The 26,185-nt window shown below is 40.5% G+C and overlaps 1 protein-coding gene across 1 annotated transcript in view; it reads left to right on the top strand.

Moving 5' to 3' along the window:
• LOC126457139 (NADP-dependent malic enzyme-like) overlaps positions 1 to 26,185 on the top strand; it is a 115,979-nt gene that overhangs the window by 44,949 nt on the left and 44,845 nt on the right. The window contains exons 6-8 of the mRNA XM_050093207.1: positions 5,685 to 5,867; positions 17,015 to 17,240; positions 19,720 to 19,862. Of these exons, the coding sequence (XP_049949164.1) occupies positions 5,685 to 5,867; positions 17,015 to 17,240; positions 19,720 to 19,862 (552 nt within the window). The remainder of the gene's footprint in view (positions 1 to 5,684; positions 5,868 to 17,014; positions 17,241 to 19,719; positions 19,863 to 26,185) is intronic.

Genomic DNA, 26,185 nt, shown 5'->3' on the forward strand with positions numbered 1-26,185 from the left:
AGACAACCTGGTCAGGCTGAATGCCTTAGAAACACCGTCCAGGGAGTGCAGCAAGACAGAGGTTCCCTGCATTTTTGGGATGGCATTATGGGGGGGGGGGGGCAATTTACACTGCTGGTGGTCATGGAAGGTGTCATAACGGCTGTACAATATGTGAATGTCATCCTCCGACCGATAGTGCAACCATTTCATCAGCATATTGGCGAGGCATTCGTCTTCATGGATGACAATTCGCACCCCTACTGTGCACATCTTGTGAATGACTTCCTTCAGGATAACGACATCACTTGACTATAGTGGCCAGCATGTTCTACAGACATGAACCCTATCGAACACGCCTGGGGTAGACTGAAAAGTGCTGTTTATGGACAATGTTACCCACCAACCACTCTGTGGGATCTACACTGAATTGTCATTGAGGAGTGGGACAATCTGGACCAACAGTGCCTTGATGAACTGGTGGATAGTATGCCATGACAAATACGGGCATGCATCAGTGCAAGAGGTTATGCTACTGTGTTTTAGAGGTACTGGTGTGTACAGCAATCTGGTCCACCACCTATGAAGGTCTTGCTATATGGTGGTACAACGTGCAATGTGTGGTTTTCATGAGCAATAAAAAAGGGCAGAAATGATGTTTATGTTGATCTCTATTCAAATTTTCTGCACAGGTTTCGGAACTCTCAGAACCGAGGTGATGCAAAACTTTTTTTGATGTGTGTAGGTTGACAATTATAATTTTGTAGTTTATAGTATCACACATTACTGAAAGGTCTATTGCTGCAATGCCAGTAACTATGTTCTCCTGGAAACCTTTCTCTATGTGTCCCATGACAAAAATAACCTGACTTGTGTGGCATTGTTGAGCTGGACTTTTAAATAGTTTTAAGAAATGACAGGGAAGAGAACTTAGTTACCAAATATGTTTGCGTATTTGTCTAACTTTAATTTGGAAGCTGCTTTTTATCTTCTCTGTAATTATGAAATATTACAGATGCTGATGCAGTTGTTACATAGTTATAATGCTCATTGTTTGGTGTCAATTCCAAAATGTTTAATTTGCTCTTTACTTGTGTCCTCTATGTTAATGACATTACCATTTCATTTTCTATTGAGACCACTGTTTTGTGCCGGTAAAGAGAGAGGAGTAGTCTTTGCTTCTTTGGATCACATGATTTTTTTGAGTTGGAAAATATTTCATTTATCTTCCCATTAAGACTAAGTTAGTGTGTAATCTGGTTTCCTCTCTCTGTGCCACTCTGTTTAGTATGGTATGGTATATCTTGGTTCCCCATTTAACTTCCTTACCACAATCGAACAGTACTGTTACTGAAACTTCCTGGCAGATTAAAACTGTGTGCCCGACCGAGACTCGAACTCGGGACCTTTGCCTTTCGCGGGCAAGTGCTCCACCACTGAGCTACCGAAGCACGACTCACGCCCGGTACTCACAGCTTTACTTCTGCCAGTACCTCGTCTCCTACCTTCCAAACTTTACAGAAGCTCTCATGCGTACCTTGCAGAACTAGCACTCCTGAAAGAAAGGATATTGCGGAGACATGGCTTAGCCACAGCCTGGGGGATGTTTCCAGAATGAGATTTTCACTCTGCAGCGGAGTGTGCGCTGATATGAAACTTCCTGGCAGATTAAAACTGTGTGCCCGACCGAGACTCGAACTCGGGACCTTTGCCTTTCGCGGGCAAGTGCTCCACCACTGAGCTACCGAAGCACGACTCACGCCCGGTACTCACAGCTTTACTTCTGCCAGTACCTCGTCTCCTACCTTCCAAACTTTACAGAAGCTCTCCTGCGTACCTTGCAGAACTAGCACTCCTGAAAGAAAGGATATTGCGGAGACATGGCTTAGCCACAGCCTGGGGGATGTTTCCAGAATGAGATTTTCACTCTGCAGCGGAGTGTGCGCTGATATGAAACTTCCTGGCAGATTAAAACTGTGTGCCCGACCGAGACTCGAACTCGGGACCTTTGCCTTTCGCGGGCAAGTGCTCCACCACTGAGCTACCGAAGCACGACTCACGCCCGGTACTCACAGCTTTACTTCTGCCAGTACCTCGTCTCCTACCTTCCAAACTTTACAGAAGCTCTCCTGCGTACCTTGCAGAACTAGCACTCCTGAAAGAAAGGATATTGCGGAGACATGGCTTAGCCACAGCCTGGGGGATGTTTCCAGAATGAGATTTTCACTCTGCAGCGGAGTGTGCGCTGATATGAAACTTCCTGGCAGATTAAAACTGTGTGCCCGACCGAGACTCGAACTCGGGACCTTTGCCTTTCGTGGGCAAGTGCTCCACCACTGAGCTACCGAAGCACGACTCACGCCCGGTACTCACAGCTTTACTTCTGCCAGTACCTCGTCTCCTACCTTCCAAACTTTACAGAAGCTCTCCTGCGTACCTTGCAGAACTAGCACTCCTGAAAGATAGGATATTGCGGAGACATGGCTTAGCCACAGCCTGGGGGATGTTTCCAGAATGAGATTTTCACTCTGCAGCGGAGTGTGCGCTGATATGAAACTTCCTGGCAGATTGAAACTGTGTGCCCGACCGAGACTCGAACTCGGGACCTTTGCATTTCGCGGGCAAGTGCTCCACCACTGAGCTACCGAAGCACGACTCACGCCCGGTACTCACAGCTTTACTTCTGCCAGTACCTCGTCTCCTACCTTCCAACCTTTACAGAAGCTCTCCTGCGTGAAAATCTCATTCTGGAAACATCCCCCAGGCTGTGGCTAAGCCATGTCTCCGCAATATCCTTTCTTTCAGGAGTGCTAGTTCTGCAAGGTACGCAGGAGAGCTTCTGTAAAGTTTGGAAGGTAGGAGACGAGGTACTGGCAGAAGTAAAGCTGTGAGTACCGGGCGTGAGTCGTGCTTCGGTAGCTCAGTGGTGGAGCACTTGCCCGCGAAAGGCAAAGGTCCCGAGTTCGAGTCTCGGTCGGGCACACAGTTTTAATCTGCCAGGAAGTTTCATATCAGCGCACACTCCGCTGCAGAGTGAAAATCTCATTCTGGAAACATCCCCCAGGCTGTGGCTAAGCCATGTCTCCGCAATATCCTTTCTTTCAGGAGTGCTAGTTCTGCAAGGTACGCAGGAGAGCTTCTGTAAAGTTTGGAAGGTAGGAGACGAGGTACTGGCAGAAGTAAAGCTGTGAGTACCAGGCGTGAGTCGTGCTTCGGTAGCTCAGTGGTGGAGCACTTGCCCGCGAAAGGCAAAGGTCCCGAGTTCGAGTATCGGTCGGGCACACAGTTTTAATCTGCCAGGAAGTTTCATATCAGCGCACACTCTGCTGCAGAGTGAAAATCTCATTCTGGAAACATCCCCCAGGCTGTGGCTAAGCCATGTCTCCGCAATATCCTTTCTTTCAGGAGTGCTAGTTCTGCAAGGTACGCAGGAGAGCTTCTGTAAAGTTTGGAAGGTAGGAGACGAGGTACTGGCAGAAGTAAAGCTGTGAGTACCGGGTGTGAGTCGTGCTTCGGTAGCTCAGTGGTGGAGCACTTGCCCGCGAAAGGCAAAGGTCCCGAGTTCGAGTCTCGGTCGGGCACACAGTTTTAATCTGCCAGGAAGTTTCATATCAGCGCACACTCTGCTGCAGAGTGAAAATCTCATTCTGGAAACATCCCCCAGGCTGTGGCTAAGCCATGTCTCCGCGATATCCTTTCTTTCAGGAGTGCTAGTTCTGGAAGGTACGCAGGAGAGCTTCTGTAAAGTTTGGAAGGTAGGAGACGAGGTACTGGCAGAAGTAAAGCTGTGAGTACCGGGCGTGAGTCGTGCTTCGGTAGCTCAGTGGTGGAGCACTTGCCCGCGAAAGACAAAGGTCCCGAGTTCGAGTATCGGTCGGGCACAGTTTTAATCTGCCAGGAAGTTTCATATCAGCGCACACTCCGCTGCAGAGTGAAAATCTCATTCTGGAAACATCCCCCAGGCTGTGGCTAAGCCATGTCTCCGCAATATCCTTTCTTCCAGGAGTGCTAGTTCTGCAAGGTACGCAGGAGAGCTTCTGTAAAGTTTGGAAGGTAGGAGACGAGGTACTGGCAGAAGTAAAGCTGTGAGTACCGGGCGTGAGTCGTGCTTCGGTAGCTCAGTGGTGGAGCACTTGCCCGCGAAAGGCAAAGGTCCCGAGTTCGAGTCTCGGTCGGGCACACAGTTTTAATCTGCCAGGAAGTTTCATATCAGCGCACACTCCGCTGCAGAGTGAAAATCTCATTCTGGAAACATCCCCCAGGCTGTGGCTAAGCCATGTCTCCGCAATATCCTTTCTTTCAGGAGTGCTAGTTCTGCAAGGTACGCAGGAGAGCTTCTGTAAAGTTTGGAAGGTAGGGGACGAGGTACTGGCAGAAGTAAAGCTGTGAGTACCGGGCGTGAGTCGTGCTTCGGTAGCTCAGTGGTGGAGCACTTGCCCGCGAAAGGCAAAGGTCCCGAGTTCGAGTCTCGGTCGGGCACACAGTTTTAATCTGCCAGGAAGTTTCATATCAGCGCACACTCCGCTGCAGAGTGAAAATCTCATTCTGGAAACATCCCCCAGGCTGTGGCTAAGCCATGTCTCCGCAATATCCTTTCTTTCAGGAGTGCTAGTTCTGCAAGGTACGCAGGAGAGCTTCTGTAAAGTTTGGAAGGTAGGAGACGAGGTACTGGCAGAAGTAAAGCTGTGAGTACCGGGCGTGAGTCGTGCTTCGGTAGCTCAGTGGTGGAGCACTTGCCCACGAAAGGCAAAGGTCCCGAGTTCGAGTCTCGGTCGGGCACACAGTTTTAATCTGCCAGGAAGTTTCATATCAGCGCACACTCCGCTGCAGAGTGAAAATCTCATTCTGGAAACATCCCCCAGGCTGTGGCTAAGCCATGTCTCCGCAATATCCTTTCTTTCAGGAGTGCTAGTTCTGCAAGGTACGCAGGAGAGCTTCTGTAAAGTTTGGAAGGTAGGAGACGAGGTACTGGCAGAAGTAAAGCTGTGAGTACCGGGCGTGAGTCGTGCTTCGGTAGCTCAGTGGTGGAGCACTTGCCCACGAAAGGCAAAGGTCCCGAGTTCGAGTCTCGGTCGGGCACACAGTTTTAATCTGCCAGGAAGTTTCATATCAGCGCACACTCCGCTGCAGAGTGAAAATCTCATTCTGGAAACATCCCCCAGGCTGTGGCTAAGCCATGTCTCCGCAATATCCTTTCTTTCAGGAGTGCTAGTTCTGCAAGGTACGCAGGAGAGCTTCTGTAAAGTTTGGAAGGTAGGAGACGAGGTACTGGCAGAAGTAAAGCTGTGAGTACCGGGAGTGAGTCGTGCTTCGGTAGCTCAGTGGTGGAGCACTTGCCCGCGAAAGGCAAAGGTCCCGAGTTCGAGTCTCGGTCGGGCACACAGTTTTAATCTGCCAGGAAGTTTCATATCAGCGCACACTCCGCTGCAGAGTGAAAATCTCATTCTGGAGTACTGTTACTGTATGCTACACTTATTTAGAAATATTAAAAAATCTGAACTTTATTAACCATTCTGTCAGAAGGGTGCAGTATTTCATTAATTTATCCATTAAATTATTTTATTAATGAACTTTATCATAATTAATTCAAGAACTTCAATTATATAATTTTAAGTAATAGAAAAAGATAATTTTAGCAAATCTTTTTTACTGATATTAGATGATGCATCTAATGAACATAGTATATATTTCTTTTAATGTTTCAGTTTGAAGATTTTGGAAACTACAATGCATTTCATTTGCTTGAAAAATACAGACAAAGTTACTGCACATTCAATGATGACATACAAGGAACAGCCTCAGTAGTTGTGGCTGGATTACTTGCCTCTTTCCGTATCACAAAGACGCGCCTGTCTGACAACATAATACTGTTTCAGGGTGCTGGGCAGGTATCTATGAACTTTTTACTAAAATATCATCATTGAAGGAAATACTGTATAACTAACTTTATGTTGACTTGTGACATAAATGCACAAGTGTATGTCACCACGGTGCTCTGTTATTGCTTTTTATGTATCTCTTCACATTGGAAAGCAATTCTTGAGTCAAGACTTCAAGTGGCAGAAGTTGGCAGCACTTCAAAGGATTATTTTTTCTTAGAGAAATGAATTGTTGCTCATTTGAAAGGACCAGGTGAGAGTGGAGATTTGTTTTTGATAGTGACTGACAGCTGACAGCCATTGCATCAACCATTAGTCCTCTGTAAATATTCCTGCATTTTGCTGCAGTCTTCTCATATTGTAATTCATTCATACACAACAATACCATTAGTAAACAGCCTTGTGGTGATTCGGATGATTCAGTTATACAGGATTTCATTCTTTTGGAGTTACTTGGAATGTACACTTTTTTTACCTTGTTTCATGTGCTATTCTTTCACCTTTATTTGCATTATGAAGCACTGATAATTCATTATTTCTGCAGCAATAGCAGTTGCACTTTCCAAGTATATTAACTGACCAAAATCCATAAAATGGGAAATGTCAGTTTTGCTGTAGGATACTGTTTTTTCCATTGACAATATGATTTTCGATTGTTTGATGATTACAAAAGCAAATAGTGATACTGTGTTGTATTTCATAGAATGTACAACAAGAAGTAACAGAAAAGTTTACATTCAATGATTCTCAATGTATTGGTAGTGGCATAAAAATTAGCTTAGAATTCGCCCAAGAAGCTAGACTAGAATTAAACAGCCTGCCTATAGGGCACCAGAGATTGAACATTGAATTAAACACTTTTCAGAGCTGTAATGTTTTCTAATGATAGAAACAGATAGATCAATTGCCCAACAAGTCCATGCAAAACACGTGTACAGCAAGATATGAGCATGCTTAAGAGGTTCATTACAAGCACTTGTCTTAATTTTTTAAACAATCATTCAGTCCTTAACACTTAGTAGTGCATTACATATCTCAAAAATAAATATTAATGGCTGTGTGCTAAATGAAACTCCACAACCAAACATTTTTATGTCCTTGTAGATAAGAAAGCAAATGTAGTTGGTATACCACAACATTAGCTAACTGAATCTGAAAAAGACATTTTTCTTCCTCATGGCTATGTTGTCGCTAACATAATGTACAGAAAACAGAAAAAAAGATGCAGTTGTAATTATTTTCAAAGATGGCATGAAATTGAACAAAATTTAATGTGGGCCAATTTTGTTAGAAATCAGATTGAGTGTCCAACTGCATAATGATGACAGACCAAGAAAATGGTAGTTCTCTGTTCTTTATAGGTCTCTAAATCAAGCCGTAAAAATATTCTTCAAAAATTTTGAACTTACAGTGAGAACAGATTTTTTGAAAAAAGGAAATATCACTATCTGTGGCAACTTCAATAGAGATATGACAGACTCTGACAAGAAAGTTTCAAGGTTGTTTTTTAGTAATCCAAAGTACCTCAATTTTTTGTATGAACAAAAGTGATACTTGTAAAGAAGCCTGCTTCAGTACCATTAATGTTAATTTATCTAGTGACATTTTTACTGTTAGCTATGTGGACAGATGTTTTTATGGCCATGAACTACTGCTCCTAACACTCTACAGCAGACAGCCAAGTCACACCAACAATTCTTTCCATGAAAAAGGTGTAGTGATTTGGAGGAGTGATAAGAAATTGTTGTTTGTGAACTTGTTTGCTGATAGGCTAAGTTATATAAAATGGAGGTTTTTTGTATGAAATTGAGACTGGACAAATTAATGTTGAAAATATGTGTGATGGGTTCTTTAGCAAATTATTCAGTGAGTGGTACCCTTGTTTGCCTTTAAGAAAGATTAATTTCAAAGTTAAGCCTAAAAGAAATTTACCAAACTGATATAACAGTGAATTCAAAAGCGTTAGGGAAAAATGTTGTTACCGTGTAGCATACATAAAATTAACCATAAATAGAGACACTAAACAGGATGATAAAAATTACAAGATGTATATGAAATATAAAATATTTTATTCACTGATCAGCTAGAACATTATGACCACTGCATTACTATCAGTACAAACCCATCCAGGTGATAGCAGCATCAGCTGTTGGGAAATGACTGCAAATCAGACACACACATGGTGCATGTAGTATCAGTGAGCGTGCTGTCCATGTCTAGAATGGGGAAGGTGCAAGATCTATCTGAGTTTGACCAAGGGCAGATTGTGATGGTCCAGTGGCTCAGCACAAGCATTTTGGAAACTGCATGACTAGTTGGGTGTTTGAGGAGTGCTATAGTGAGTGTCTTCAACACATAGTGAAATCAAAATGAAACCATATCCAGATGCCATGGGGATGGGGAGCCACCCCTCATTACAGTTGTCAGAAATTGTAGGCTGAGCAGACTGGTAAAACAGGAGAGACAGTGAACTGTGGGAGAACTAACACCAGACTTTAATGCTGGGCAGGGTACAAGTCTGTCTGAACACACAGTGCAGCCGATAACCCATGCATGTGCCAATGTTAGCACCACGACACTAACAACTGATATGGGCACATGACCTTTAGCAACGGACGTTGGCACAGTGGCAGACAGTGCACGGTCTGATGAATTCTGATACCCTCTTCTTCATGTTGATGGAAGAATGTGAATCTGTCATCTTCCAGGGGAATAGATCCTCGACATCTGTACTGCAGGATGGAGACAAGCTGGCAGTGGCTCAACTATGCTCTGGGAAACATTCATGTGGGCATCCAGGGGTCCAGTGTAGCTCATGCAGGGCACTATGACCAGCCAAGGAGTATTGTACACTAGTTGCAGACCATGTTTTGCATGATCGTTTTTCTTGATGGCGGTGGCACTTTTCAACAAGATAATGCACCATGTCACACAGCCAGGAATATGATGGATTGGTAGGAGGAACACAATGGCAAGTTTCAATTGATGTGCTGACCCCCCAACTCACTGGATCTGAACTCAATTGAACACATCTGGGATATGATCGAACCTGGTGTCAGAGCTCATCATCCTCCTCCCCAGAATTTAAGGCAGTTAGGTGGCATGTGTGTGTGCAGAGGTGGTGCCAATGCACTCCAGTGACCTGCCATGAGCTCATTTGCTGTCATGCAATGACACATCACTGCTGTTATCGATGCCAAAGATAGACGTACCATCTGTTAGATAGTTGGTCATAATGTTCTGACTGATCAGTTAAAATATTCTCAAACTCTAAAGCTATAGGTAATGTCTGTCCATCCACCTACATTATCAAAAAGGCCATTCATTTGATCTATGAAACATAAACATTCAATTCATTGTAATAAATGTCTACAGTCTGAAATTTCCCTGAATCACTAAGAACTTCAAAAGTTATAGCAGTTTCCAAAAAAGAAGACATAAATCTCTCACATGATTACTGACCAGTTTCAGTAGTTGTGATAATTTAAAAAATTTTTGAAACTCCTATAGTACCAGCTAAGTAATCATTTGAAAGAAAATAATTTCCTTCCAAAGAATCAGATTGGTTACAGATGGGGAAACATGGGCTACAGCTTCAGCAGTTTATAACATAGTAAACCAGATAATCACAGCTTTAAGAACAATATCTTACTTTATACATGAGATAAGTAAAGCTTTTGATTGAAGTCCTTAATAAATATTTCTTGAGAAACTTGAACTTTATGGGATGCATAACACATCAATACAAGTAACTGATTCATGCTTAAGTAACAGAAAACAATATGTCTCTCCGAGGAAGAGACATTCTCTGATGAAAGTTGTTGACACAGGTGTATCTCAGGTATCATTTCTTGGACTATTCTTTTTCATTATTGCAATCAGTTAATTGATGTATTATGTTCAGCACTCTGTGACCTGCTATGTAGATGACTCAGTGATGATTAACAGCCATCAAGACACAGCATTGTTAAAACAGTTGTCACTGGAATCACTAGATGATGCAGTGAAATGGTTCTTCTCCTGTGTAACCCAGATAAGACCCATCATCTTCTAATAGGACTAAATAATGGAGAGACAGCTTATAGTTAAAGGTTCTGAAGTGAAGCCACCCCAAAATATATATTAAATACATCTCTTGATAATGGATTACATAATTTATATTATCAGAGTACATTTTTCATATTTGCCACATGAATTTACATAACGACAGTCAACATATTTAAACTGTTGATATCATCAAGTGATGTTTTTCAAATAATTATTAGCTAGGTGTAAGACTGTGCCTCAAAATGCTTCTTAGCTCTATGTAGCAGAGGTTTGAGTGCATGGTTTCTACAGTATACAGCTCTTACAGGCACCCTGAATATTCAATTCATTCAGCCTACTGGCCCTACATCACCTCTTCCTCATGTCTACATCACAAGCAGAATTTGGGCAGATGTCATTTTGGATTTCATCATATTCAGCTGAAGCCTAGTTTGCTGGGTTTTATGTTATAAGATATTATGTCCTATGAATGTATGCTGTTTCAAAGCATTAGTACGAAGAGGGTCTCTTGAAACTGTGTCTTTATTGGTACGATCTGCTGTAAGAAAATGATAGAAAACATCATATTTTCCATTAAAGAGTTTTTGTATTTCTTCATTTTCTTTTATAGCTCCTGTGCCATGAAAGTATGGCATTTCAGGGCAATGTAACACTGAATATGCATCAAAACTGGATCATTCTTGGTATGATTTGTTATAACTGAATGTCAGTTAATGGCATACCAGTGATTAATAGTTTCTTTGTGTAGAGCTACCCGTAGTTAATAAATATTCAAACACGCACTGAGAATATACTTGAATGGTTTATTAATTGGTATTACAGAAAAAGAAATACAGTTGCTATAGGCAACTTGTAAACAACAAAAACAGTAACCAAGGAACAGAATAAACATAAAAACAAAAGTTATAACTCCAAGCAGTAGGCAAAACATTATTCAGTGCTCCAACTGGCTGATTCAAACTTGGCCGTGCAGTCACTGAATTCGTGACACAACTGTATCTTGGCGCAAATGGAACTAACGTGTGCAGACACAGCAGTTGATGTGAATAGCAGTAGCTACAGGAGCCCCCTCGGTGAAAGCGGAGCATGGTGTGTCTTCTCCGAACCTGGCCAGGAAGTGGACGTGTCATCCGGAGTGGGTGGTGTGTAGGTTCTGCATCAACCTGTTGTGGCCACTGGTGCTGGAAGTCAAGGTGTTGCATCTGTCAGGCATTGAGCTCTTCACCATAAGGTGGGTGATGCCTCCTTGGAAATGTAAGCCAGCTTCACTCTGCTAAGAGACACAGTGTCCTGTTTGCCATTTACTATGATGACCATCACATATGTGTCTCTGCGCTGGATGCAACGGGGTCCAGCATACGGTGGCTGCGGTGGTGGCTTGATGCCCTCTGTATGTAACATAATGTGCGAACAGCTTTTGAGGCTGTTATGCACAAAAGTTGTTGGACAACCATGCATGGAGGCCTTTGTGGGTTTGATTTGGCTTACATGTTTCTGTAGCTTGCGAAGGAACTCTGGTGGGTCGTCCGTTTCTAACAGTAGGCCTGTGTCGACAAACTGATAGGTGCAAAGTCTTGCCATAAACCAATACAGTTGCCAAGGACTCTATATCTGGTTTGTATGTGGCTTATAGTCCCAGCAGGACTATGGGTAGTGCAGACGTCCAAGATGTCCCATGGCACATTAGCGCAGCCTTCAGCGTTCGATGCCAATGTTCAAGCATGCCATTGCTGACCAGATGATAATTGGTCATTTTGTGATGGACATAGCCACAGAACTTCGTCAAGTGTGTGAACAAATCTGACTCAAACTGTCAACCTCTGTCAGTGGTGATATGGAGAGGACAGCCAAATCTCGCCAGCTAGATTGATGTGAAAGTGGTGGCTAGTGTTTCCGCAGAGATGTTGTCCACAGGTACCGCTTCAGACCATTGCGTGTATCTGTCAATCATTCTGAATATGTACCACTGGCCATCTGATGGAAGAAGTGGTCCTACCACATCAAGATGAAAATAGGCGAAGCATAAAGAAGTGTCCGGAAACTCTCCTATTCGGGGATGAATGTGGCGAGTGATTTTGCAAAGTTGGCAATTCTGGCAAGTTCTCATCCATTCATGGCATTTTCTTTCTATCCCTGGCCACACAAACCTTTGAGACACTAGCTTGAATGTTGACCGGACTTGTGGGTGCCAAAGATTATGTAAGAACTTGAACACTGGCCTGTGAAATGCAATGGGAAAAAAAAGTGTGTGATCTGCCATGTGACACTTCACAGTACAATTTCATGTTCTCACCAGGAATATCAACTTGCTGTAACTTGAGTGCTGCAGTGTCATCAGGCAATATGATGTGTAGCTCGGAATCTTCTTGTTGCACCCTGGCACAGCACCATCATGCCCACAGGCTATGAGACACTGGTCACTCCAGAGAGGCAGTCCACAACCACATTAGTGATGCCTCATGTATGGCAGATGTCCATACTAAACTGGCTAATAAATTCTAATTGGCTGTACTGCTGTGGAGAGCAAGTGTTGCTGTTTTCCTTGATGACGTATATGATAGGCTTGTCGTCAGTGTATATCACAAACTCTCGTGCCTCAACCTGTGGTCGAAAGTACTTGATTGCTTGATATATGGCTAAAAGTTCCTGATCATATGTGCTCCATCTTTGTTGTGCAGGTGACAGCTTGTGCGAGAAATAAGCCAGTGGCTGCCAGTCATTGTCCACCCATTGTTGGAGGGCTGCACCAATGGCTAACTGACTCGCATCCACCACTAATGCCAGTGGAACTTCAAGCTTGGGGTGTGCCAGCAGTGCTGCTTGTGCTAGGCTCTTTTTGGTTACTTCAAAAGCCGCATTCATCTCCTCTGTCCACTACACAGGAGAACTGCTCTTAACCTTGGGACCAACCAGTGCTGTGTTGAACTGTGCCTGTTGTTCGGGAGTGTGTGGTAAATGACGGGTGGTAAAAATTGAGCATTCATAAGAACCTGCATATCTTTTTTATTGTAGGTGGCTTGGGTAATTGCAATATGGCTTCAACCTTCTCAGAGAGTGGTAATGAGCCTGATGAAGATATTTGATAAACCCAGGAAATCGACTTGATGTTGGCCAAACACACATTTAGCTGTGTTTAACATTATGCTGTACTTTTTGAAACGCTCAAAAACTTCTCTCAGGTGCTGGTGATGTTGCTCCTTGGATGATGAATACACTAACACATCATCCAGATAGGCAAAACAAAAGTTCAACCCACGCAAGACAGAATTGACGAACCTGTGCCAGGTTTGAGCAGCATTACGCAGGCCAAAGATCATGAACTTGCCTTCATACAACCCAAATGGCATAATAATAGTGATCTTTGGAATGTCCTCTGTTGCCACGGAAATCTGGGTATACGCTTTTGTGCAGTCTATAACACTGAATACAGTAGCTCCATGTAGTGTGTGGCTATAGTCTTTTAGTAGTGGCACTGGGTAGCGATCAGGCACAGTCCACGAGTTGAGCACTCTGTAATTGCTACACAGGTGCCAACATCCTCCCTTTTTGGGTACTAAATGGAGTGCAAATGACCGTGGACTACTTGAGAGTTGGATGAAACCTTCTCGTAACATTGCGTTGAATTCTGGTTTAGCAATGGTGAGGTGTCCTGGAGCCAATCATCTCAGTCACCAACATGCAGGTGTTTTTTGTGTGGTGGACTGTATTGTGCAAAACTTTCTGTGGCACACCTGGAGGCCTTGTTACGGTCGGGAACTCATGGAGCAGCAAGCAATACTCCTCTTCTGATACCTGTATAACCTTGATGATATATGTTATGGCATCACAATGGTACCCAGTGGTTATAAGTCCAGTAACATTGTCTATTAGGTAGGAATTTGCTGCATCCGGTAGACGTTGATAGTGAGCTAATAAATCAGCACAAATTATTGCTTCTGCCACATCTGCTATGGTGACGTCCCACGTAAACTTATGGTGGAGCCAAATGCCATACATTGCAATTGCTGAATTATTTGCAGCAGACAAGCTAAATGCAGTGGGTGGCCTGAAACAGTGCAGAGATACTCTGGGCAGGATAGTAAGGTTGGACCCTGTGTCATTAAATATTTCTGGCCTGATACCCTGTCAGTAATGAATAGGCACCAGGATGTAGTTGAGCAGTCGGTGGCGCCTACATCCAACCGCTGTTTGTATTTTGGTAGGTACAGGGGTTAGTGCACTTTGTAGCCTGCTTTCCAAATCTTCTGTGGCACCAACAAGTGGTCAGACCAGCATCTGATACAGACTGATTCGAGGAACAGCTCCTAGATCATTTGTGGCTACGTCCTCTGTAGCGACTAACACCTCCTTGTGACAACAGTGTGCCAATATGTGCGCTCAGTGCATCAACTTTGACGGACAGAGCATTGTAATCTGTGCCTGAAACGGGAAGGGCCACAGATGGGACACTACCAGACTTTGTCGCAGCACTAACCTGTAGGTTCGGAGCGATGGCATCTTAGATGCGGTCAGCCAGTTCTGCAACAGTGTCCAGGGACATCTCTGTCTGCGATGTGATGATTGCCTTTACCTGCAGTGGCAGACGGCTGCTCCAGATGCAGACGCAGAAGATTGTTGGGCACTGTTCTGATGTCCACCTTTCTGCAGAGGTGACACAGGTACGGAGATGGTTTTTCTGTCACCTATATCTTCCTGAGTCAGCACTTGTCTGATACGGTCTTCCTGTGATCTTGCAACTCTATGAATAAGCTCAGTCTTTAATCTTTTGCATGCATTCTCGGTTGGCAGTGCCGTGATTATATCTTGAACTTTGGAAGCATAGCATTGCTCGAGCTGACTCACTATTAATGCAAACTTAGTCGTACCTGCTGTAATTCCAGCACAGCAAAAGCTGGCATCAATCTGAGCGAATCTTGAATTTTTTATTACTTGGTATTACAGAAAAAGAAGCACAGGTAACTTGTAAACAATAAAAACAGTAACCAAGGAACAGAATAAACATAAAAACAAAAGTTATAGCTTCAAGGAGTAGGCAACAACATTATTCAGCACTCCAAGTGGCAGATTCAAACTTGGCCATTTATGCCATTCGTTTGTTGCTGTGCAGTCACTGAATTCACGACACAACTGTGTTGATGAATGTTGCGAATGGAACTAACGTGTTAGGACACAGCAGTCAACATGAGTAGGGGTTGCTACAATGGCTTCAGGAGACTGGACAATATAAAAAACACATCTGCATGGAAGTTTATGACAGTTAATGGATACACACTTGGATTTACGAGGACGACGGTTCAATCCCGCATCCGGCCATCCTGATTTAGGTTTTCCGTGATTTCCCTAAATCGCTCTAGGCAAATGCCAGGATGGTTCCCTTGAAAGGGCACGGCCAACTTCCTTCCCATCCTTCCCTAATCCGATGAGACCGATCACCTCGCTGTGTGGTCTCCTACCACAAACAACCCAACCCAACTTAGATTTACAATGAAAAAGTTAGTTGGTTCACAGCCTGCTTTCTCCATTTTTTAAAATAAAAGATTCTGGGACTTGCTTATTAATTTAATGGCTGTATGCTCTGTAATATTAGATTTCATGTACACATACAGCTCTCTCTCTCTCTCTCTCTCTCTCTCTCTCTCCCTCCCTCTCTCTCCCTCCCTCTTTCTCAAGAGTGAGTTTTTTTATTGTGTGAATATGCCATGGAATATACGAACAAACTACAAGACTGTTTTCTATGGCACTGTCTCATTAGATCTCAATTCAGTATTTATTTATTTATTTATTTACCCAAAAATCCCAATCACAGCACAAGACAAAACATTAACCATGCAGTAATGCTAGTACATGTAGCACTAAAAATTTCTCCAAAACACAAAAAACAAAAATGTGATGTTGGCAGATAAATATGCTACCTAAAGCTCTGACCTTGGAGTTAGCTTTTAGTGTCATTTAGTAGTTGATTATGATTTGGAAAGAAGATACATGTGTAAACTATTGGCCAGAGTGTGATATTGACATATTTCACTCCTCTCTCCCTCCATTCCACACCCCCTCCCCCTCCCCCCCCCCCCCCCCCCCCCCAATATTGGTTGCATGACAGACTGAGCTGTAGCGTAGCCCAAGGTCTGGTTTGCTCCAATTGATAAATGTTACAGCCTCGTCTAGCATGGAAACTACAAGCTACATCTGATCTAACTATTTAGGAAACAACAACAGTACAAGGAAAAGGACAGACTGCTACTCACTGTAATGATGACATGTTGAACTGAAGACAAGCACAATGAAAAGACACTTAGCTTTGAGCCAAAGCCCTCTTCAGGAAAGGAAACACACATACATTCACTCACATAAGTGAGAACACCTCATGTACACATGACCACTACCTCCGGTGGCTTGGACCAGAATTCTCGACATTCCAGTCTGAGCTGCTGGAGATGGAAGTCCTCTGTTTGTGAGGTGTGCTTGCTTATGTGAATAAATTTGTATGTGTGTTTCCTTTCCTGAAGAGGGCTTTGGCTGAAAACTAATGTATAACAGTCTTTTCATTGTGCCTGCCTGCAACTCAATGTGTCATCTTTAATGTGAGTAGCAGTTTATCCTTTTCTTTATGTTGTTGATATTCCAATCTGGAGTTCTCATCGCCTGTAGAAAATAAGTTGAATCCACGGTGATGTGGGGAGATCACATCAATCATATCTGGAAATGAATATCAAGGACAACATGCCTATATAGAAAGTAAGATGTGCAGTTACCTCTGATTATAGAAGACAACATATATTGAACTGTTCTAATCTCACATCTCTTGTGGGCTGCTGGAGTGGGTGCACTTTTCACATATAAGTGATACACTGAAAATAAAAAAAAGTCATGAGAAATGTGTGACACTTGCCCACGAGCCCACTGTCACTCTCTGTTCAGAAAATTTAAGATAGTCAAAATTGTAATCTACACATATATGTCTCATCATTATGCATTAAGTTATATGTAAGAGGAGATATTCACCAGCATAACACAAGAAGTAAACTGTAAATTCCAAAACACTGTTCACAACCTCTAGTTTGCACTATGAGAAGATTGGTGAATCGTACAGCATTTTGATATTTTTATAGGCTTCACTTGGTATTGCTGGACTCTGTGTGAGGGCAATGCAGGAAGAGGGAACCTCTCTGCAAGATGCAAGGGACAAGATCTGGATGGTAGACTCAAAAGGACTGATTGTCAAAGATAGGCCTTCAGGTGGAATTACAGCTCAAAAGTCAGTATATGCAAAAATCCATGAACCTATCAAAGATCTTGAGGAAATAGTTGAAACAGTGAAACCAACAGTTATAATAGGTAATTATCAGATTTTAATAAATAATCTATTTTTATACCTACATAGTTTAACTTATTTACTAAATCTATACCAGTCTCAATGCTGCATTTTGCTTTGAAGTTCAGTTTCTTCTTGACCACAGCTTTAGTTTTTCTTCCTATACTATGCCCGGAGCTTGAACTGCTACAGACATTGGTTGAGTTGTTTTATAAAGCATAATTAAAGAGCAAAATAGTGGTCCACAAGGATTCATCTATATCATTTTGCTTATTTCAGTCTTAGAATGATTTTCACAGGTTTATCCCACTGAATCAGGTGCCAGGCCACCTGTGAAAGCAGCCATATTATTTACCAGCTCTGCTCCAATCAATGCACGGCTTATTATATTGCTATGACTACCAACCAACTGTCCAGTGGGATGAACAGCCACTGCCAAACTGTGGTCAAGAGAAAAGTAGACTACCCTGTGGCACAATATGCAGCTGAACATAACATGCTTGATTTCAATGGCTGCATCACTACCCAAACCACATAGATCCAGCCCTCCACCAGTAGCTTTTCTTTCAACTGCACAGATGGAGCTATCCTTATAACACATTCTCTGCTCTCATAATTATCCCAGCCTTCGTCTATGGCAACATATTGTCCCTACACCATTCACCCATAAGTTTCCACCCCCTCTGTCCAATGATCTCCTCCACATTGTCCCCTCCCACCCTCTTTGTTTTTCTGCCCTCTGACAACTTACATGCCCATCTTTTTCTGCTGCTCTCCTTTTTTGCTCCTTTTTGCCCACTTCCCTGCCCAGTAACCTCCTGATACTGTAACACTCCACAGGACAACATTCTTCTCTCTCCTCACCCATGCACTACAATCCCTTCTCCTTCCTGCCCCCTCCAGATTGCTGCTTGCATCCCAGATGAAGGTGAACTCTGGCTCAATATGCTGGAGTTGGCAGTAATGTGTACATAAGGTGTGCTTGCTTGCATGTATGAATGGTGTGTGTTTCTCTTTTGCTGATGAAGGCTGTGGCTGAAAGCTTTAAGTAAGTGTCTTTCCCTTGTGCCTGTCTGCAACTTAACATGTCTTCTTTACAGTAAGTAACAATCTATCTTTTCCTATATTGTTGATATTCCTACCTGTAGTTTCCACCGTTTGCACAGAAATCTCTTTATATTTTGCTATGTAAAAACTGAACAATTGTAAAAATTATCATATAATATTAAATTCTGTAGTCGTTTTTAAGTACACTGATACTTGTATCATGCATATGTTATCACTTATGCTTATATGAAATGTTTTTTCTCTCTGTTTATGTAAAAACTGTAAATTGTGTTCTCTCACTTAGTAGATATAATTAATGATTTTGATCAATGGGAATGAACTATGAAATTTAATCCCTGAAAGGCTGAGAAACAAATAATATCTAATAATTAACATTTATCCAGAACATATGGTTTCCACAGAAAGGAAAGGTTTTATTCATACTGTGCAGTTATTTGTAGGTTGCATTCTAGTGGAATACATCAGCCTTTGCATCAGCCTTATGTGAGCTAATTAGAAACTCAATGGTACAAGTACAGCTTCAGTATGGGGTGGAGATTACTGGTGACTATATAAAGGGCCAGACAATCCAATCATACCTACGGTAACTGTAAAACACACTTCCTCAATGCTGAAAAAACTAATTTTACTAATTTTAAAGAATCATGTGATAACTACATTCTAATGTTCTATCTCATGCCCAAATTACAGTGTAGAGGCAGCTCAACTACAACTTATCCAGTTGATGAATCAAGTATGAGCAAAGTGATCCAGTAGAATGACCTGCTTAGTCATCAGACATGTGAAAGGTTTCATGTATGAGGAGCTCATATAAGACGTTCAGTTACTAAAATAACATGTTCACACCATTTAGTTTACATTGGAATATTTAACGTGTGCAGCAATCTGTGAGAGTTGCATATTCATGCAGGCCTCTGCATTTGAGATGAACACTTCAAACCCTTCCACCAAAATACAAGAAAGTGTGTCATTCACTGTAATTTACTGTGAAGGATGCTGCATGGCATGCATAAAATGGCCTTTTTAATTAAAAAGGTGTGTTATGCACTTTTGTTCATTAAACCTTATTATTCCTTATATCATCATGCATCATCTCCTGCAGTTTAACTAATTGCTCAAAATCGTGATGTGTATGAAAAGAGCGTTCTTTTCTTCTTATCAATGGATGTCATTTTATTTACGTTCAGCTACTTATGTAACTCTTGATATATATTTTGACTGTTTTAGGACTACTGAAATTTAAAAAAAACCTTAAATTTTTGTTTAAATCTGGCTGTAGTGCAGACATACTTTTGCCAAATGTTTTGTTGAAGATTTGCGGGAGCACTTGTAGAAATAATGTCTTTCTTACAGTGCCTGCTAGAGTAATATTAAATACTCATTTTTTTTTTAAATCTCGATAACAATAACAAAATGTACATCTTCCCTTCCCAGGCGCTGCAGCTGTTAGAGGGGCTTTTACACCAAAGCTGTTAAAAACTGTGGCAAAATACACAGAGCATCCCATTGTGTTTGCATTGAGCAATCCTACAGAAAAGGCAGAATGTACAGCTGAGGATGCGTATGTTAACACAGATGTAAGTGACTCAATGAATGTGAAAATATAAGCAATAGGATATAGAATTTTGAATGAGAGAGAAATGATCTGTTGCAATTGCAAGAGATCCTGCCTTTTTGCAAGATACTGCAGTAATTTCTCCCACATCATGAAATTGAACATAAGGAGAAGGTAATGCATAACATTTGATGGGAATAATGCTCCAAAATATATGCAGAAAGAGATATATTGCTTAATGGGACTCAACCATTATTTCTGTACATGGGACAGCTTTCAGTTTGTAATCACTTCTTCAAGTGTGCTCTGTTTCATGTGAAAATATTATGAAAAGGATAGTTGCATTACTCACCATATAGCAGAGATGCTGTTGCAGATAGGCACAACAACTGAGGCCTCAGCAACCAGAGACTGTGGTCTTGTGTGTGTAAGTTGTGTTTGCATGAGTGTGTGTATATATGTTGTCTATTTCCAACAAAGGCCTTCTTGGCCAAGAGGTCCCTTTCTGACAGTCTTTTTGAGTGCCTGTCTGTGACGCAGCATCTCTGCTGTATGGCAAAAAGCAACTATACTTTTCACAGTATTGTCCCATAAAACAGTACATTCTTCTTACATTAGTTTATGTATCATAGGCATTGCAACATTCCTTTTCTTGGTCAAGATCTAAACATTTAGTGCAAAGTTCTAATTATAGATTGAATTTTCATCAACATCCAAATAAAGGGCTTTGCAAATCATAGAAGTCTTACAGCAGGAAACATTACTTTTGCAACAGATATGTATCCTGAAGAGTTCAAAGCTGGCTTTCATTGTTGTTCATGTATGCTCACTGCAGGCATCCTGGTTGCTATGCTTTATTGGATTATGTTGCATTCCTTAACAGTTTTTGTATTTTGACTTGTTTTAGATAAAAAATCAAACAGAGGTATATTGATGATTTTCTTCATTTATCCAGAACAATTAACTGCAACTGTCTCACACTGGTTATTGATTCACACTAACAATTCAGTAACAAATCTCTGTAGCAATTAATTTGAACTGCTTTGGCCTGACACCATACCTTATATAGAAATATAACAATTTGTGGTGCTTACAGTTTTGTTATGATTATTATCTTATATAATTTACAATGAAAAAAAACTGATACAAAATTATTTATGCACGACAGTATGCTTGACAGAAAATAGACATATCTTACATAAACAGTTTCGTAAAATACAGTCTTCCAATGTTAAAATCTATAGGAAGAATACTTTTAGGAATTATATTAAAAAATTTCATTAAAAATAAAGTAATATACCATATCCCCATACTAGCAGTAACTTCAATTCTAAATCTTCATTATTTTATATAAAATATAATGTTCCAGCTTATACTGAAGACTTGTAATTAAAACTTCTTTACATTATGAACAAATGTTTTTAAAATTTAATAAGTTTTTTGTTATCCTTTGAAGTGTGATTGTTACTCTTCTTCGCATCACATAATGATAAACGCAAGCTGAATATTGGAACATGGTCATACATAAATTCTTACATAGCAAAATTACCAGTGTATCAAGAAGTAAGCAGAAAAGGGTGCATCATGCACTGCTATTGGTGTCTTGATGTGTTACATTATAGCATCCACAAGAGAAGGAAATGGTCACCTCCCCCCCCCCCCCCCCCCTTTCCCCTAAATCAAGATGTGAGATGCATTTAAAAAATTCTTCCACATTTTTCATATTATTTTGAGTAGACATGTTGCGGTAATCCCTATGTCTCTCACTCTATGAAAGCCATAGACGTCTCCAAGATGGGACGTGGATGTGGGGGTCACGAAAGAGCACTTGCTATTTCATGAAATATGGAGTACAGGCTCTTTATTCACTACATAAATCTTATCTATTTCAAAAAACAGTTATCTGTAATTCTGCTAAACTTCAAGTTTGACCTATTTTGGCATTATGTCACTGGTGTAATAAAAGCCCTGTCGCCATGACAGTTGCTGTGTAACATTTGTTTGTTTTGTGGTCATGCTTTTCATAGCAATTTATTCAGTTTCTGTTTGCTTGGTGGCAGTATTAGCACCATTGAATGTTGAATAAATATGTGAACCTGCCCAGAACAGTGTCAAAATAGTCCATAAGTTCTTCTCTGTTGCTTCTGTTTACATATTGTTATCAAGCTATAATATTGACTGATCCAACAGTCCAGAGTGTAGAGTCAGCCTCAATTCCCTGCTCACACAATTCCTTCCTCACCTCCTTAACCCTGGTTGTAGTGTACCTTGTTGATATCAAATCAACACTGACCATAGTAGTAAAAGTTCATATGACAACTAGGTCTGCAGATGATTAAGATATTGAAAGAATAAATGATGAGATAAAAGAAATTATTGAGGTAGTTAAGGGAGACAAAAGTTTAATTGTGGTAGGGAAGCTAAATTTGATAGTAGGAAAAGGGAGAGATGGAAAACTAGTAGGAGAATATGGTCTGGGGGAAAGTACTGAAAGAGGAAACCATTTCTAGAATTCTACCAAGAACATAATTAATCATTACTAATATTTGGTTTAAGAACCATGAAAGATGGTCGAAGGACAGTGGGAGGTTTCAGATTGATTATGTGACTGTGAGATGAAGGTTTTGAAACCACATTTTAAACTGTAAAGCATTTCCAGAGCCAGATGTGGACTCCAACCATAATTTTTTAGTCAAACTGTAAGTTAAAACTTACAGAATTAAAGAAAGCTATGAAATTAAGGAGATGGGGCATGGATAAGTTGAAAAGACAAAAGATTATTAGGAATTATAGCAAGCATAAGACAATATTTGGCTGAAACTGGAAGGGAATGTAGTTAAAGATGAATGGGTAGCTTTGATGTAAGTGGGTAGCCTTGACAAATGAAATAGTGAAGGTAGCAGATAATCAAACAGGTAAAAAGACAAGGCCTAGTGGAAATTCTTATATTACACAGAAGATACTGAATCATTTGATCAAAAGAGAAATTATAAAAATGAAGCAGGTGGAAAGCAGTAGTCTAAAAATGAGATTGGTAGGTGTAAATGGCTACGCAGAAATGGATAGAACATAAAAGCAGGGCTGTAGAAGCTTGTATAACAAGGAGAAAGTTAGGTACCACCTATAGAATGATTAAAGAGACCTTTGGAGAAAAGAAAACCAACTGTATGAATATCAAGAGCTGGAATGGCATATTAATACTAAACAAACAAGGGGAAGTTGAAAGCTGGAAGAAATATATAGAGAGGCTCTACAAAGGAAGTGAACTTGAAGACAATATTGAGAGAGGGAAGAAAGAGTAGATGAATGGGAGGTATGGTACAATGATGAGAGTTTGACAGAATGCTGAAAGATATGGTTATCAGACACTCTGTCATTAAGAGATTAATTTTTTGTCCAGATTTTCTTCCTCTGTTTAGTTTTTACCCTTAGTAAAGAACTCTCTCTTTTTATACTTATGTCCTATTCGAAACTATATTTTATGAAATAAATGTAATCTTAAAACTTTTCTTCATGAAAAATGACTTTGTTACAGTTTCTTTGGTTAATAAATGTCATAAATATTGTCAATGCTCGAGCTTCCAAATGCAGGCAAAAGCCAACTTTACTAATTTACATTACTTTCTCCACCATCTCCTGTCTGATTCAAGTATAGTGTGGCATGTGTTCTTAATCTGTTAGTCTTTACTATAAAATTGGTTTCAAGTTAACATTTGAGGGTGAAGAGGGTTCATCCAAGACTCCTCCATGAAAAAAGTTTAAATCTAAAGGCAAATATAATCAAATATATCTCAAGAAGTGGGAAGATACATTTGTGTGGTTTGAGCCAGGACCAGATGAGAGCCAAGCATTCTGTATTTTGTGTAATACACATTTTAATATTTCAAAGGGTGTGGATTAACTGACTTGAGGCAATGTGCTCCATTCAAGGGATAACAAATTAAGGAAAAGTTCAAACAAACTGATGAGCTATTTTGTTATCTTAAAAGGTAAAGAAAAGTTCGATAAAAACACCACATGTGAACTTCATTTTATGTACGCAGTGAAACATAACCTGAGATATTCATGTCTGGACTACAGAAACATAATCTGTGTCCAATGTATTTAGAGATTCTACAGTTGTTTGCAAACTTTCATGTGGATGCAGTAAAGTGGAAATGTTTGTGAAGGATGTACTAGCTTCTAAAAGTGCAGAAAAGACTTTAACATTATTTTCATTGGCAACAGACGAGTAGTTCAGCAGTCATCAAGATTACCTCAGCAATAGTGTGAACAAAGAGGAAGTGGGTGATAAAGTTGTGAACTGGCCTGAATTCTTTTGTTTGATATCTGAGCAAGGCGTGCCAAATATTTCCCAAGTGCCAGGAGTTTTGTTTAGTATTCTTGATTTCAGTTGCCTTTGTGGAGTGTATCATGAAGAATAAGTGATGTGACACAAGAAACAAATGTTTAACAGATTTAATTAAGAGAGAATTTCAGGTAACAGTGAACTATGAAAGCATGTCCTGTTCAAAAATTTTTTTTAATTTACAAAGTGATAATCAGTTATTGAAAAGTGCCAGAAGTTCAGTGAAATACAATTAGAATCAGTTTGAATCTGACTGACTATCCCTTGAAAATGATAAATGCATATTTTTTATTTGTTAGATGTTTACTCTTGCATTATTAATATTTTGTGCCCTCTATTGATATATGGAAGGGCTATGTAATTCTTTGCATGATATAGTGTTATAGAAAAGTAATGAGTCATCACTCTTTTTTTTTAATTTCACAAAATTTGGCAACCCCAGTGATTGAGTTAAATGCAAATAAGGCCCCTATGTAGAGAGAATTCCCTGAGAATTATTGAGATCCTTGAGAGAGCCAGAATGACTAAACTATTCCACCTGGTGTGCATGATACAAGAGATGGGCAAAATACCTTCACACTTCAATAACAATGGAATGATTCCAATTCCAAAGAAGGCAGGTCATGTTATCATTATTTAACTACCAGTTTAATGAGTCATGGTTGCAATTAACACAAGTTATTTACTGAATAATTAAAAAACTGGTAGAATCTGACCTTGGGGAAGATATGTGTGGGAGAAATGTAGGACATGTAAAGCAGGACTGACCCTAAGACTTATCTCAGAAGATAGGTAAGGAAAGGCAAACCTTTGCTTATAGCATTTGTAACCTTAAAGAAAGCTTTTGACAATGGTGACTAGAAAATAGTCTTTGAACTACTGAAGAAGGAAACCAAAAAATTTGGAGATTGAATTATTTGCAGGGAGAAGCAATAAAAATTTTGAGGTTTACTTGTGACACTATAATTCCATCGAGGTCAGCAAAAGAACTTGGAAGAGCAGTAGAATGGAATGGATAGTGTCTTGTAAAGAGATTTATAAAATGAACATCAAAACAAGGAGAATGGAATGAGTCTAATTAAATCAGGTGATGCTGAGGGAACTAGATTACAAAATGAGACACTAAAAGTAGTAGGAGATGAGTTTTGATGTTTGGGCAACAAAATAAATTGATAATGGTCAAAGTAGAGTGAATGAAAATGCAGACTGGCTCTAGAAAGGAAAGCATTTCTGAAAAAGAGGAATTTGTTAACACTGAATATAAATAAGAATTAAGAAATCTTTTCTGCTGATTTGTCTGGAGTGTAGCCTTATGTAGAAGTGAAATGTGGACAATAAGCAGCTCAACAAGAAAAGAATAGAAGCTTTTGAGATGTGGTTCTGTAGAAGACTGCTGAAGATTGGGGGGGGGGGGGGGGGTAGATCAAGTAACCTATAAGGAGATACTGAATCAAATTGGTGAGGAAAAAATAATTATCATACAACTTGTCTAAAAGATTGGATCAATTGAGAGGACATATTCTGATTCATCCAGAAATTGTGTTTGGTATTATAGGGAGGTGTGGTGGGGTGATCAGAATTTAAAGACCAAGGGATGAACATAGCAATCACATTCAAATTAATATAGGTTATCTTTGTTATTCAGAGATGAAGAGGCTTGCATGAGATAGACTAGTTTGACGAGTTGCACTAAACCAATATTTGAACTGAAGACAACAGCAGTAACAACATGGGTCATAAGTTTCCAAAAGGACAGTTGCTACATCCCTGTACAACACAGTTGAGACCATTGGTGGCTTGCTGGGTCTACTTTCAATGTGATTGTAGCAAACCCTGAAAAACATGGACATGTTGTAGGGGTACTCTTCTGTGCTTCATATTATATTAGATTAGACTAGATTTACTTTCATTCCAATTGATCCTTAGTGAGGAGGTTCTCCAGGATGTGGAACATGTCAGAAAAAAAACAATACAGGACAAAATATTTACAACTAAAA

This window comes from Schistocerca serialis, chromosome 2, assembly GCF_023864345.2.
Source record: "Schistocerca serialis cubense isolate TAMUIC-IGC-003099 chromosome 2, iqSchSeri2.2, whole genome shotgun sequence".
Lineage (NCBI taxonomy): Eukaryota > Metazoa > Arthropoda > Insecta > Orthoptera > Acrididae > Schistocerca > Schistocerca serialis.